The sequence below is a fragment of the Hemiscyllium ocellatum genome, chromosome 5 (assembly GCF_020745735.1).
Source record: "Hemiscyllium ocellatum isolate sHemOce1 chromosome 5, sHemOce1.pat.X.cur, whole genome shotgun sequence".
Lineage (NCBI taxonomy): Eukaryota > Metazoa > Chordata > Chondrichthyes > Orectolobiformes > Hemiscylliidae > Hemiscyllium > Hemiscyllium ocellatum.
In genome coordinates this window covers 46338515-46354880 of record NC_083405.1, presented here as the reverse complement: position 1 = coordinate 46354880, position 16366 = coordinate 46338515, and the positions used below count along the sequence as shown (strand labels likewise).

General features: G+C 38.2%; 1 protein-coding gene across 4 annotated transcripts in view; it reads right to left on the bottom strand.

Annotated features, from left to right (window-relative positions):
- Positions 1–16366, bottom strand: part of crppa (CDP-L-ribitol pyrophosphorylase A) — a 256062-nt gene that overhangs the window by 129537 nt on the left and 110159 nt on the right. For 3 of the 4 annotated variants that reach the window (XM_060825431.1, XM_060825432.1, XM_060825434.1), the window contains exon 9: positions 14385–14516. The exons of the other annotated variant lie outside the window; for it this stretch is intronic. In XM_060825431.1, the coding sequence (XP_060681414.1) occupies positions 14385–14516 (132 nt within the window). The remainder of the gene's footprint in view (positions 1–14384; positions 14517–16366) is intronic. 4 annotated transcript variants of the gene reach the window in all.

Genomic DNA, 16366 nt, shown 5'->3' with positions numbered 1-16366 from the left:
TTATTAACTTGTAACAGTTTTTATAATGATAGCTTCAACATTGCCTTTCAACAATAAATCAACAGCTTGAAAATTCAAAGATGAACAATGGTGATCTGAAGTATCAATTAGAGTTCATACATGGATTTATTACATATAAGCCTGTCGTGCTCACGAGACCACCATTCTCTGCAACACCTGAAAGTCCAGGTGTTACTTATTCTGCTTGCACAGTGGAGAACTTAGCTATAGCAGACACATAGGGGTTTCTTGCTCCCATGTCAAAAGACAGACGTTCAATTTAGGGCAGGAAATGCTATTGACATCTCAATGAACTGAGCCTCAATCTCAAAATGTAAAAGGGACAGTTCCTGGAGCTCTTCGCCCTTCTCTCTCAGATACAAAGAACATTGCAGCCTTTTTAAAGCCTGAATTGGTTTTGCTTTGAAAGTGAGTTTGAGAAGCAAGTCTATAATCCAACAATTTTAGGTCAAGTTTTTATTGCTTTTCATAGATAAGGAGTGTGGGAAACCATCTCATTGCCATTCACATTTTGCATACACAAATCAGTGAATAGTCTAAAACTGTGGCTGTCTCGATGCATTACTTTTCGGTACACTTTACTTCAATTTATTTTAATTCACATTACTTTAATTCAAATGGCAGCCTGTCATCCATTTAAGTAGCTGACATATGGTCTAAAGATTTTTTTCTTTCTGTTATGATTCCTAGATATGGCAATTGGTTAATGAGATGCTAGACAGGAAGAAAAAGCACATTATAAATTACATGGAATGCAAAGTGATCTCAGGTGCAGTAAAAGAAATCCAGCAATTTGTGGTGAAATATGTAACAAATTAGGTTCTGACAGATCTGTGCTTTACCATGATGTAGAATAGGCTGCCGACAGTGAGCACAGCAGTGGTCACTTAGTCGCGATATTGGAGCTCTGGACTGGGACAGCTGGAGATGATTCATTCCTATATGTCATTATTCTGTCATCTTTAATCCTACCATTTTTTTTGTCTACAAAGTTGCATTTTAAAAGATTCATTAAAAATAACTCACTATTGGTTAAAAGGTAATTATAAATGAGGATGACCATTTTGCTAATTTAAATTCACCCATCCACACAGTAACTAATTCCGTCTAATTGCTTCTTGAATAATTTCAGGGTGTTTTCTTCCACTACTGCATCTGAAAGCTTCTTGCACAAACTAAAGTATGAAAAATGGCTTCCTGATACTGTGTATAAATCCCAAGATTATGTTTTATGAGTGTGAATTTGTGTCTCACAGATCTACGCCTACAATTTAATTTAAATTATTATTTTGGTTCACCTTTTCCATGTCTTTAACAACCTCATACACCTCTGGATCACCTCTTGTTCCAGTTTCCAATTCACATCTATCTAAACAATTTAATCCAAATAGCGAGGATCAGTCTTGTGATTTTCCTTTGCAGTTTTTTGATTGTTTCTCTAATTTCTTGGAGACCAAAAATGAATGCAGTATTCAAGGAGCGCTCTGACTAAAGCAACCTACAATATAATCATTCTGCGATTATTCCTCCATTGACTTTGATTCAAATATTCTGACTTTTTAGTGGACATACTTGCATAACAATCGAGTTTCTCAGACAAATTTGAAGCCAACATGTATGGGGTTGACTTACACAAGAAAGGATTGAAGTTCACCGCTTCCCATTGTCCTGTTTTATTGCAGAGTTGTCAGGATGGAGACTGTTCCTATCAGGCCTGCTCCCAAAGATGGCACAAAAAGATACAGCATGCACCAGTATCTTGTTGCCTTGACATCACGTGTTGACGTGCATAGGCTTGAGTGGCTGAGCAAATATGCTTTAAGGTGTGTTATTCAATGATTCTATCAATGAATGTGTTTGTGCGAGGGCAAGTTTGATTTCAACCAAGGATACTGAATACAAAGAGATTGGTTTATTTGAACAAGAGTCATCGGTTGACTTTTACAAGAAATTGACTGTTATTCAAGGATATACAGTAATTGAAAGTGCTATTAGCTTTGTTGTTTGCAGCTCTGTACTGGAGGAACATATTGGTTGAATCTATTAAAATAGCTAAGTCTCATTCAACTTTCTCATTCCCTACTTTAACATCAGGCTATGCAGCTCATCTAATATCCCCTACTGCTGGCTATTTGCAAGTTTTATACATTCTCAATCGCATTGTTGTGGGACTGAAAGACTTGTTTTCTGTTGTGCTTGGCATCGTTTGTTACATTTCATTCCTTGTTTCTCTTTGCCCATCTGATCACCTTTCAATCTGTTTCTACATTTTTTTATTCACCCTTTTCCTTTCTTCTTGCAAGATTTGTACAGGTCATTGCCCCTCTATTTCAACATGAAATTGTCTGCTAATCCATTTCACTTCATTTTGCTCAGTTTGAGCTGGTTAGTTTTGGGAATATATTTATCTAGCATACTTCGCATTGTTGCTCAGACTGCAGTAAATTAGATTCCGCTTTTCCTTATAGGTTGCAGAACATGCTCACAGGTAGTAGACAGAACATGCAAAACATGCTCACAGTTCATTGATAAAGTTATCTCTTGCTCGGAACATAAAACAGCATATATTTCCAAACCCCTTTTATCTAGTTTCACATGCGGTTTTTACAAAATGGCCTTCAATTAGGATGGGGAAATAATTAGCTGGATAGAGTAAGTGAATAAAGTCAGTAGAAAATGTTATAATAACAACAGGTTAGAACAGAGGAAAGAAAGTACATTAAAGATAGGTTACAAAAAGTGTAATTATGGGGAAGAATGGGCATAATTTTGGTATATAACACAGGAAAATGGATTACACAAACATTTCCCCAAATTGAGGTGTTCTGGTGCACTAATATTCAACAAAACAAGAAACAGAAAAACGTCTCTCGCAGCATGTTTGCATTACAGCTTATAAACTATTTGTCTTTATCACAGACTTAATGGAACCAATTTTATCATGCTGAACTTATAAAATACAGATCGGTTTTATTTCTCTTATACTATAATTCGTTAACATTCTAAGTGAATGTTCACAGGTCTCTCCATTAAAAACATCTGTTTCTTGAGGAACTAATCTCTCAGGAATGCAATGGTAATATTTAGCATGTAATTATAATTTTACAGTCTACCAGAGGAAATTAAAAGACGTGCTTACAGAATCCATTGGACAAATGCCAAGTCTGGAAGATTTACCGATCCTTCATTTTTACAGATTAATTATGGTAATGTTCAAACTGTTAAGTCTTTTGAGTGTTTTTACCATCAGTGAAAACTCTACTACAGATGGTAGAATAGATATGCATCAAGACTTAAGTACAATTGATTAGAAAGGAAATTTTTGACAGAGAATTAATTGCAATCAAGGAAAGAAGCATTCAGTCTGCAACATTTATCATAGGAGTCATAGAATCCCTCCAGTGTGGAAGCAGGCCATTCGGTCCATCGGGTCCACACTGATTCTTCAAAGAGCATTCCACCCAGACTCTCCCCCACGCTATTCCTCAGACCATGCATTTCCAATGATTAATCTATCTAGCCTGCTTATCGCTGTATGCTATGGGCAATTTAGTATGGCCAATCCACTTAACCTGCACATCTTTAGACTGTGGGAGGAAAGCAGAGTACCAGGTGGAAACCCACACAGACATAGGAAAAACATTCAAACTCCACACAGACAGTCACCCGAGGGCAGAATTGAACCAGAGTCCCTGGCACAACGAGGCATTGTGCCGATTATTCAAGTAATGTTCCAACCCTTGCTAATTATACAATGCTCTGACTCGATGTTACATTTCAATTCTAGATTTACTCAATTTGTTTGCGTGTAAAACCAAATGAAAGACATAATACCAGCATAAAATCAAATAAACAAAACTGCAGGAGAACCATTCTCTCCACATTTATCTCTTAAACTGCAGGAATTAATTCTAATCTCAATTTTCATTGTGTCATATTACTCTTTTACAAGTGCATACCAAATTTGATTTTGAATATCTTATAGGCTTTCCCTTGTTTGTTACTGATGTTTAAATATTCCATGGTGCAATAATTCTCTGTGACAAGAATACCTCCAGCATCCAATCTCAGGAAGCAACTTTGGCTGCTTTTTGCCCTTTTCCCATCACTTTTTATCTTGCCCTCATCTTACTTGAAGGTGCTACATTATTGAAGTTACTTAGCAACTGGCAAGACCAGGAGTTATTGTTCATGTCCAGTTGCCCAGAGGTGGTGGTGAACCTTAAAGCACTGTATTCCATGAGGTGCAAGTGTATATATAATGCAGTTAGGCAGGAGGTTCAAAGACTTTCATGCAGCTGAAGTAGGTATTCATCTTCAAGGGCAATTATACCCATGCCAAATTCTGCCTGAATCGGACACTTACACATATATGTATTCTAACATGGGGTTGTATTTTTGACAAAAGTAAAGCACTTTACAGACAATTAAGCATTTGTGACCTCAAGTGTCATGACCACAGGTCAGAACCCCAAAGTATGTGGACATTTTAATGTGTAATTCCAATAGGTATTGTTATGAAGTTGAAGGTATGTACTATACCTTTGAGACAGAGTGAATGCTGTTTTACACTGAGAGTGTACAAGCACATGTCATATAACTAACTAGCAGTCTCAGAGTTTACTGAAAATTGAATATATGTAACGTTTGGCTGTGAAACTGATACCCAAGTTGTTTGCTGTTTTGAGAAGAATTCAAATTTAACCAGGCTAAATTATGCCCAAGGAGACTAAAACCCAATTGAGTTTGAATTTATTATTTTGCTAACATTGAGGCAATCAGACACAGAGAGAGAGAGAGAGACAGAGACAGAGACAGAGACAGAGAGAAAAAAAAGAGATGTAGTTTTAATAACTCTTTTATTGAAACAGCATTTTGTAATAGAGTTGGACATAAGTAATAAACAGTTAAGAGAAAGGGGGGCTTAGAGTGGTGAATATTTGTTGTTTAATGTCCACTTTTAGAGTTAAAGAGTAAATTAATATTATTTTCTTTAAATAGTGGAATTTGGGAGTTCTGTGTCGCTCAAACTTTGACAGATTACAAGGTGAGGTGCACTTTTCTGAATGTTTGGTTTACTTAACAGAGGGGTTCACCACCATGTCATAACAGTATTTTTTTTAAAAAAGAGAACTGATACAGCTGAAAATGACTGTGGATATAAAATTAAGTGGCTGTCTGCAAAAAGATTCATCGACAATCACGTTTAAAGATGCAAAAGTTCAAACAACCACCCTTCAAAGAGGCAAGACAAAACAGACTGGATAGTGATCTTGTATTATTTTAAAAAATATTTAGGGGCAGATGACTCCTTGCTCAACAGCAAACTCTTTCCCTGAGAATTATGTCCCAAACTGCAGACAAATCACGTTTTCTCCTTTGAAGAACAAGCAGAGAGAGGGTGGAATCGATTTTTTAAAAAAGTAGTTTTTCAACTTTACTGGAGTGTGGTAGTGTGACTGAATGTTCTCATGTGTACCATCCTGTGTATAAAGATTTACAAGCTGTGAAGTTCATAGCAGTGAGTCACATTTGTGTTGCAGACTCTCTCACTTTGAGTAGTCGAAGTTAGCTACTACACAGCTGGACAGAAGGTCCTGTAGGACAAGAAAGGGATTCTCACTCACCATGGAGGCTGGAACTCAAACATGATTGAATGGAGTTAGAACAACAGAATCTCAATCAACCTGCAAAACTCATGATATTGAAATAACTCTGCAACTACAAACATCAATGCTACCAGTAACCTCTACTGCAATCATCACAAATATTTGACTCTTCATTATTTGTGAACATCTTAGAAGCAAAGTATGCCTTTTCCTTCAATTCTTACCTTTTTGAACTCACCTCTTAGTTTTAACCTGTGTGCATGTGTTCCATCATTAATTCCTTTTTAGTAATTAATGCACTCACTCCCTATTAATGCAAGACAGACTGGTGGGTCTTCTAATAAAATAGGCTTATTTTAAAACATAAATTCATTTGTGCCTAGGAGAAAAAGTATCCGTGAGGCAGCACAGTGGCACAATGGTTAGCACTGCTGCCTCACAGCACCAGGGTCCCAGGTTCAATTCTAGCCTCGGGTGCCTGTCTGTGTGGATTCTCCCGGTGTCTGCGTGGGTTTCCTCCGGGTGCTCACGTTTCCTCCCACAGTCCAAAGATGTGCAGGGCAGGTGAATTGGTCATGCTACAATTGCCCATAGCGTTAGGCGCATTAGTCAGAGGGAAATGGGTCTGGGTGAGTTACTCTTCGGATGGTCGGTGTGGACTTGTTGGGCTGAAGGGCCTGTTTCCACGCTGCAGGGAATCTAATTAAAAAAGCAAGGGAAGTGATCCTTTGTAAATTAACCTTGTCACACTAATAGGATGAGTGAATAAGAAATGGAAGCTTGTTAATCTCTCCTCATCTGGGAGTTTAACAACAGGGGGTATCATCTGTGTACTCATAACAAATTCAAGGAATTTCATCCGGGATCCAAGCGTAATAGATTTCATCTTAGTAGATAGGAGCAACCACTGGCTTAGAACAGGATGCTTGAACTCTAATACTTATTTTAGCCCACTGTAGGGAGGATCCTTAAGAAACTATTTCAATTCCTCAATAGGCACCAAGTGTTATGCTGTAGCATTCAGTCATGTTATCACGTGTACACAATTAACTCACCAGTAAGGCAGAATTCCTCATGCCAAGAACCGAGACCCACCGGCAGCTCTACATTATAGGCAGGGTCACCAGCAGTGGTTTTTGCGGCTGCTGAGTAAGGAGGCCTTGACTGATAATTACTGCTACAGTCAGATGAGTTGAGCTGGTTGCAGGCTATGGGGAACACAAGGCTAGGAATAGGCTATTCAATCCCTCAAGATTGTTCCACCATTCATGCTGATGCGTGGCCTAACTCAATATACCTGCCTTTGGCCCATATCCCTTAATACCTTACTGAACAGAAGCATAACCATCTAGGACATAAACCGAACAACTGAACAACTGTCGCTTTTGGGGAAGGTGTGGCTGGGGTCACGTGGAGGAGAATCGGAAGCAAGGTTAGCAGGGTGATTGTCAGCCCCTTACCCACTACAGGGCTCCTCCATCAGGCACTAAGTGGTATTGAAAGAAGGATCCCCTAGAAAATTACTGGTGAACATGACAGCATTTATCAGGAGGCCTTCAGGAAACACTTGCGACCAGAGCAAACTTTGGGAGAATATGCGGGGCCACCATAAGATTTCAGCAGGTTAAAAAAAATGCCATAAATTAGCTTAGATAAAAAGCCAATTGTTCCTGAGAGGCGGGTTATCCCACAGGAGAATGAGTAACTAAGTTCCGTAATACATACTGCTTTTTGGGGAAGAAAGTTTCACATTCTAGCAATGCTTATTTTAACTTATCCACTGAACTGACTGCCTCTAGTTTAAAGTTCTGTGCCTTTGTTCCAGACTCTCCCAAACAGAAAAGAGCTCTTGAAAAGGAAATCTTTCTGTTATTCAAAATACTAAACACATTTTTATACCTCAAAAATAGATTAAGCTTACGGTTTTGCCATAATGTCAGACCAATTTCCCTGCACTAAAATCTTTCAAATTACAATCTTCACAATCAACTTCAAGATCAAATTGCAGAAAGAAAAAAATACAGGAAACTTATCAAACCATAAAGAAATATGTTGTAGTTACATGCAAATATGCTATTTCTAGAGATTTCCAGTTGAATGAAAAGTCACAACTAGAAAACTAATTGGAGGACTTCCCCACTAGGGCGTATGGCCACTTTATTGACTAAAGGGGCAGAGGAGGTCTTTAACAACAAAAATAAACTCAAATCAAGATATAGATAACAGCAGAAACTCTTATTAGCATGGATAAGTGGTTGTTTAACCAACAGTGAATAGAGACTCGAGCTAAATGAGTCTTTGGTTGGCCAGCTGTCAGTGGTAAAGGACCATAGGAATTAGTGCTGAGCCTCAACTACAGACAATCTATATCAATAACTTGGATGAATGGACCAAATGTACGGTGACTAATTTTGCCAATGACACCAAGATAAGTAAGAAAGTACTTTTTGAAAGAGAATACAGAGTCTGAAAAGACATATAAACACATTAAATGAGTGAGAAAAACTTTGCAGATGGATTACAAAGAGGGATACAGGGAAACCTGGCTGTCTGGATACAGAATTAGCTGGCCTATAGAAGACAGAGGCTGCTGGTAGATGGCAAGTATTCAGCCTGGAGCTCAGTGACCAGTGTGCTCTGCAGGGATCAATTCTGGGACCATTGCTCTGTGTGATTTTTATAAATGACTTGGAAGGGTGGGTTAGAAAGTTTGCCAATGACATGAAGATTGGTGAAGTCATGGATAATGTGGAAGGCTGTTGTAGATTACTGATAAGTGGCAGATGGAGTTCAACCTGGCAAAATGTGGAGTGATTCATTTTGGAAGGTCAAATTTGAATGCAGAATACAAGGTTAAAGGCAGGATTCTTGAAAGTGTGGAGCAATAGAGGGATCTTGGGGTCCATGTCCATAGATTCTTCAAAGTTGCCACCTAAGTTGATAGGGTTGTTAAGGCAGCGTATGGTGTGTTGGCTTTCACTGGCAGGGGATTGAGTTTAAGAGCTGCAAGGTTACTCTACAGCTCTGGTTAGACCACACTTGGAATTTGTGTTCAGTTCCGGTCGCCTCATTAGAGGAAAGAGGTGGAAGCTTTAGAGAGGGTTCAGAGGAGATTTACCTGGATGCTGACCAGACTGGAGGGCATATCTTATGAAGAAAGATTGAGGGAGCTAAGGCTTTTCTCATTTGAGCAAAGAACGATGAGAGGTGACTTAATAGGTGGTGTACAAGATATTGAGATGCATAGATAGAGTGGATAGCCTGCAACTTTCTCCCATGGCGGAAATGTCTATCATGAAGGGGTTTAATTTTAAGGTGATTGTAGAAAGGTTTTTTAGAGGTAGGTTCTTTGCACAGAATGTGGTGGGTGTGTGGAATGCACTGACGGCAGTTGAAGTAGAGTCAAGATACATTAGGGACATTTAAGCGATTCTCTGATAGGCACATGCAAAATAACACAATGAAGGGTATGTAGGTTAGTCTGATCTTAGAGGAGGCTAAAAGGCTGACAAACATTGAAGGTCAAAGGGCTTGTACTGTGCTATTCTATGTTCTGTAGGTAACTATGAACTTGTTCATTTTGATAGAACAGAGGGGCAGGCACAGCAAGGGGTAAGGAAGACAAATGGAATGTTGTTTCTTGCAAGGAGAATGGAAATTAAAAAGTCAGGATATCTTGCTGCAGGAGTCTGTACTGTTTTGGCCTTCTTTGTTAGAAGGAAATTATACAATTGCTTGAGACATAGTTGAGTGAAGACTCTCAGATTTTATTTCTGGAATGCAGTCTTATCCTATGAGGAAAGGTTGAACGGATGAGGTCGAGACACACTGGAGTTTAGAAAACTAAGAGATGATCTTCTGGAAACGTACGAGGTGTTGAGGAGACTGGTTAGGATGATAACCAGATGATATTTTGTTGAGAGGCTACCAAAACTAAAAGAATATAGCTTAAGAGGAAGAGGCCTACTTTTGAGACAACAATCAAGAGATTGCTTTTCCCTTTCAAAGGGTCGTTAGAGTGTGAAATTCTCTTCTCCTGAAGGACATGAAAGCTAGGTCTTCAAGTGATTCAAAGCTGAGCTTGTTGGATTTTTTTTAATAGACTAGAGTCAAAGATTATTAGGAGCAGATGGGAAACTGCGGCTAAGACCATAACTACACCAATCATGATCTTATTGAATGGTGGAGCAAGCTTGAAAAGTTATATGGCCTAAATCCTACATTCATCTGTCAAGAAAAACAGTAGCAGAGCTGAACTTCTGAAAAGGAAGAACACATAGACTTGTATGGAGAGGGTGGGGATGGTGACACTAGGAGAATTGATTCTTCAGAGAGCCAGCACTGCCGTGATTGATCAAATTACCTCCATCTGTGCTGTTATCATTTCATGAATCTACACACTTATACATTAGCTGACCCTAACCTTGAGTAGTAGACCTATACAGTTATATAGTCACCCTTATCCTGTATAGATAGTCATTCTGTCATTAGTGATTGACCCTTACCCTGAATAAACAATGACTTCTCTCCCACAAAAATCTGTTACAACAAACCACAGCTGTCAGATTCTCATATTTGGTTTAATTTAATGAAATAGAGGTATGACAAAGATAAATTAACTTAAGGCGGATGCTAGTACTTGGAAATGAGCCATGCATGTGGTTGAGACATTAAGACTTCCTACTGTTAGGAAAGGTATCAACAAACTGGTCTAACTTTTATAAACATCAACTTGCTTTTGATCAAGACAGATGCCTAGAATTTTGAACAGGAAGAAGAGACAAGAATACTCAGGCCCAAACAAGGTACAATCTTAGAGACTATACATGGAACAAATCAAATCAGCCCTTAAAAACTAGCTCAATCAGCACTAATATAGGAGTTGAAAAAAATCATTCATTGCTCTGAAGGCTGAGTAGCATGACAATTTATAACATACCCTCTTTTTATCAGTTGATCAATGTGCAAATACTGCTAATTTATTTTTAACCAACTTCAACAATAAAGATATCAATTCTATCAAGTGTCATTTCTCTCTTCCCTTTCCAGCTTCAGATGTTCCTGTGGTTACTAACTTTGACCACTTTCTCTTAAGGTCTACATCAAGATGGGTCATGTCCAACTTTGTAAAGTAATCTCATATTATATCAATGAGCTGTGCCACCAACTATCCAGTTAGTGTACAGCTTGAAGAATTATTCAGAAATGTACATACTTGCCCTTGCAATCAATGGAAGTTCACAGCAGAAATATATCAACATGAAGAGCAATTAAACCTAACATACTTGCAATGCACACAGTCACTTGGATATTCTCAATTATCCAGCAGATTGGTCATGGGAAAACAGTGCAAGTCATGATGACAGCACTTTTGTTCTTTCATCTAACTTTGACGTGTTTCTCTGACAGTTAGGTTAAACAGCACTGAAGGGATCCATCATCTGAAGGCTCCCAATGCAGCAGTCATCAACTCCTGTCACATGGCCCAGCACAGATGTGAATCAGATAAAACTGCTCCTTGATGTAATGCACTGTCCGTGAGCTCCAGAGGAAAATGCAAACTCATCTTCAGTATTCTCAAGTGGAGATGACAATATGGAAAACCAAAACCGAGCCTCTTTAAACAGATCTCCATTTTAGTTACTGAATTGCAGTGTATCTGAGGTGTAGTATACCCGAATTATAATAGCAGCCAATGGTATAAACATTTAGATTTAGATTTAACATGTGCTCTGTTCATTGGCACAGGCAAGTTATTCAGGTCTGCCTTTAACACTTGCATTCTTAGCAGAGAGATCCACAGCTAGAATAGCAACTGAAAGCAATTTTTTGGATAGCTCACTCAGGCCTTTGCCGAGCAAAGACATCAATGGCAAAGATGTGGGCCAGCACATCAGCTGACAGATGAGATTTTCTACCATCACTATGATACTATAAGAAAGGACAACATTGAAACGTGGGCATTAATCAAGTAAAGGAGGATGGGGACGGGTCACCTTCACATCCAGGTCTACAATCAACGCTGATAACAACGAGCACATGGATGAGTGTACATTTCAGCCAAATCAAGAAGGGCTTGGACTACGATTTTGTTGATTTAATAAACTAATGTATTGCAGTTTAAGCTAAAATCTTCTTGTATTACTTTCTTGTAATTTTGGGGTCCAAAATCATTATCACTGGGAAAGGAATGGAATTCATGATTGCAGCAACCTTTGACCTTTCTGCAGCAAACAGAAAGTGACTAAAGACAACTGAAGTGGGCATTTGAGAGGTGGTGTATTAACAACGCTGCACAACAATGAAGACTGACTGGGGTCTCTCAATTATTTGCTAGTTTCTACTGTCCACCGGCGATCAGGACTCATTTTATTTCAGTATGGAGTGGATAATTTAAATTGCTTGTCTGAGTGCATCATCATTTCAAGACTAACATTCATATCATATACTAATAACAAGTAGAAATCATAGCTTTAATCAAATAGAGAGACTACTACCCCATATCCTGTATTGATAATACAGAGGGCCATGACTTTCTTCTCAGAGGTGCAAGTCAGGATGTGAAACTGATACTGCCATTGCAGTCCTGCCTGAGTCAGTCTGGAGGTTGGCCTAACAACAGGAAAGGCAGTAAAGTGGTGCTGGAATAAACACATTAAAAAGGCCCACTTCAGTTCTCAATAAAAAAAACTCAGTCAGGCCTTCTAATGGTATCAGCAGCAAAGACTGAACTATATTCAGATGGCCTTAATCTATATATACACTTAATTAAATACCCCCTAATTCTACTCTTCCTACTCTTTCATTATCACTTTACGAAAATAACTCAAGCTATTTCATATCGGCTGGAAGCTATTGAGTAGCTCATAAAATTCCGCAAGCAAATGGAATCTTCAAACTGGCTGTGTAAAGAGAGGCCAGCACATGTAAACCGAATAGACAATTGGTGCAGGATGTTTGCAGCCAAGAGTTTACTAAACACACTGACCTCAGAATTTCTAAAATCAGCAGACATGAGGTGAAAACATAAATGCAATGAAAAAGATTAAACATTTTTACATTGTTATCACATATAGATATCCATTCAAATTAACTCTGTCTCATTGTATGAGCATAGGAACTACAGAAGACCATTCTGCTCCGGAAGCCTGTTCTACCAGTTATTAACATCATGGCTGATTTATGGCCTAAGTCCATATACCTGCCTTTGGCTCACATCCCTTGATACCTTTGCTTAGCAAAAAATTACCTCAGAATACAAACAACAATTGATGCTAGTTGAAGTGCTTTTAACATCTCTCCTGCATGGTCTAACCCTAATTATATCAGACTTTGTCACTTAGTTGTGAAATAGTTTATCTATCTTGTGATTTCTTGTTAATATCGCAAAGATTTTGTGTAAGATTAACTTTTTAAAAATTCATTGGAAGACTTTTTATATTTACAGTCAGAAGTAGTAATCTGGCAAACAAATTGTTCAGTGGGTATTTATGTAGAAATATAGGGAAAGGAGTAGGCCATTCAGCTTGAGTCTGCTACACTATTCAGTGAGATTATGGCTAATCATCCAACTCAGTGACACTTTCCTGCATCATCTTCAAAATGCATAAATGTCTTTAAGCTTCCAGAATTCAATCAATTTCTGTCTTGAACATGCTCAATGACTGAGCTTTCATATCCCTTGGGATATGAGAGTTCAGAGAATTCCACAGATTTCAATTCCACAGAATTCCAATGTTGTTATCCTGAGACGATGCCTCCTATTCGGTACGTCATACCCTGTGAAAACTTTGCAAGTTTCAATGAAGTTACTCCTCATTTTTCAAAACTCTCGGGAATACAGACCCAATTTTCTTAATCTCTCTTCATAACAAAATCTCACCATGTCAGGGATTACGAGGTGGACATCCATTGTACACTTCAATGTCCAGATTATGTGTTCTTAGATAAGGAGACCAAAACTGTACACCCAACGAAGGTGTGGAATATCTTCCAATCACAACACTCTCATGATACACCTTAAATGAACATATACAACTCATGCTACAGCATTTCCCAATGAACTGTTAAGAGGACAAAACCATTTCTTTTAAAACGCCTAATGCCTTCAACTCATGGTTTATGCTTAATGTAGCTAGTGTAAAATCCAAAAGTTTGTCAGGTCCATCAACCTCCCTGAAAACTGAAAGACTTATGGAAGATGGCCTTTCAGCATGCCTCAGAACATTGTCAATTATGTCCCATTCTCTGTCCAGAACCTTACATAAAAATGGTCAAAGATAGGAACAGGGGTGGAACTTTTAGAATACTGCTCAGAGCCAATTATTAATGTCAGTCCCGCCTCCATTTGGTCCCAATTAGGACCATGAAACTCCAGCCCAGCACACACAACCAGGAAAAGAAAATAGAAAGTTGATAACTGTAGTGAACAGTTTACCTTGCCAAATAACTGATACTAAAAAGGAGGATTTAAAGTTGAGATTTATTCACTCTCAAGTTGTCACTGATAATGATCAAAGGTAATAATGGGTCAGCAAAATATCACGCAGTATATTAAAGTAAAGTCAACACAATTCAATAATAAAATGTTCCCAATACTTTCTTCCATGTAATATGCTAAGGCCATAGGCTGTACAAATTTATAGCCCATGAAAAGAAATCAAGAAACAATGCTACCATATTGATTATGTCTAATTTGACAGGTTACTGTCTTCTTTATAACACAATACTAAAACAGAAAGAAAAGATCCCTACCTGGGTATAATTCAACAGCAGTCTAAAAATTAAGATATTTTTTCTATTTGCATCCTTTGCCTGTTCTTTGATGCTGATAAAATCTTCCATTTGAACACAGGGAGATGAAGTTTCCAAATTGTTTGGGTGAACCTACAGTAAAAATAATCCAAAATTATATATGTAAGTGCTTTTGTCATAAGTCAAAGAAAACAGGAATAAAGGCCAAAACTACTTATCTATTACTAGTGGAGATAAACTCAGAACATGTTGATCACCTCTAATACTGAAACTAATGGCAACTATATTGACAATGAAATCTGTCAGTGTTCACTGTCAATAAGCCTGTAAAATGGTCAACATATGCACAGTTAAATGCAAAATGTCAGACTTATAGGACCACAGGAACAGCAGTAGGCCATTCAGCTCCGCAACCCTGTTCCTCTATTGAATGAGATAATGGCTGATCTGTGGTCAAACTCCTAACATAGATCTTTACTCAATGTCCCTTTATACATTTTTTAACTAAACTTTCTTGACCTCTGATTTAAGACTAAAAATTAATTTAGAATTCACTGTCATTTGTGGGATAGTACGAAACATCTACCAATCACTGTATGTAAAACGCTTCCTAACATCCCTCCTAAACCATCTAGCCTTAGCTCTCAGACTATGTACCCTAGGTCCAGAATACTCAATCAGGGAAAACAGTTCATCTCCATCTCCCCTGTCTATATCTGGCATAACATAATAGAGCATCAACATTAAGAAAACAAAGAACTGCTGAAAATCTAAGATAAAGAGAGAAATCGGCAGATCTGGCAGCATTGGCCGATAGGATGCAGAGTTAAAGTTTTGAATCCAATGACCCTTCTTCAGTGCTGATAGGAACTAGAAAGAAAATAGTATTTATACTGAAGCCAAGGTGGACATATGAGCAGATAGATGGAGACAGGTATTACAGCATGACCATATTTCCCAGAGTGCCAATACATAGATTTTGCTTCCAAGGTGCTAGATATGGAGTTCCTGATACTATGGAAGCACACTGGGATTTCATTGGCAGATATTTTCGCAGAAAACTACTTTGGTGAAAAAAGCCTGGAATATGGAGGAATATATCCCTTGAAGCCACCTGCTTGACCCCAGCCTCAGCCAGGGTAGACTGGATGGTCAAACATGAATGAAAATGCAGCTAACAAACGTATTTTTCCAAAATAAAATGTCTCCATCTGCTCTGATTCTGGCATTTATAGTATTTGGGAGGTGAAAAATTCATTTACTTACCTAATCATTCCATCACATTCTTCACCGTCATTGCTCGATCGCATGCCTTTTATCTCTATTCCAGTTACCATGGAATGCAAATTCTCTTTAGCTTCTCACTGACGAAGCATACTTAGTCCTTTTATAGGTGCTTAGCTCTATTTTTTATTTGATTGATTTTCACTCACATTTATGCATCAAACTCTGCAACTGGAAGCATCTTTTGTGCTCCCAGGTTTAAACAAAACGGGCAGATTTCAGAAAGTTACAAGTAAATTCACTCTGGAAATATTCGCTAAACAAATAATTATGTTGGAATTTCTTTCCCCCATTCATGGCCTCAGTAGGGGTAAATGTCACCTTTATATTTTTCTCAAAACAATATGATATTATATAAAATAATTGTCTGTTAACACCTTTGCTGCAATCCAACAGTTTCCAGACTATTTATTTTACCATTTCAATCATTCTAATGACTTAGCAGTGTTATTGACCTGACATCCTTCATGCCCCATGCCTCTGTGTCAACATTTAACACAGTTATTGAAGTTCAGGAACTGAGAAGAGCCAGCTCTGCTGTTGGCTCCACTGAATTTGTAGCAGCAGCTACTCAAAGATTTGAACATAAAGAGATTTGGGACTGTGTGTATCGGCACTAGTGCATATTGAACAGTGAAGTGGTAATACAGAATGACAATAGATAGGTTAAACATCCAAAGGTGCTTTGAAGAATCTAT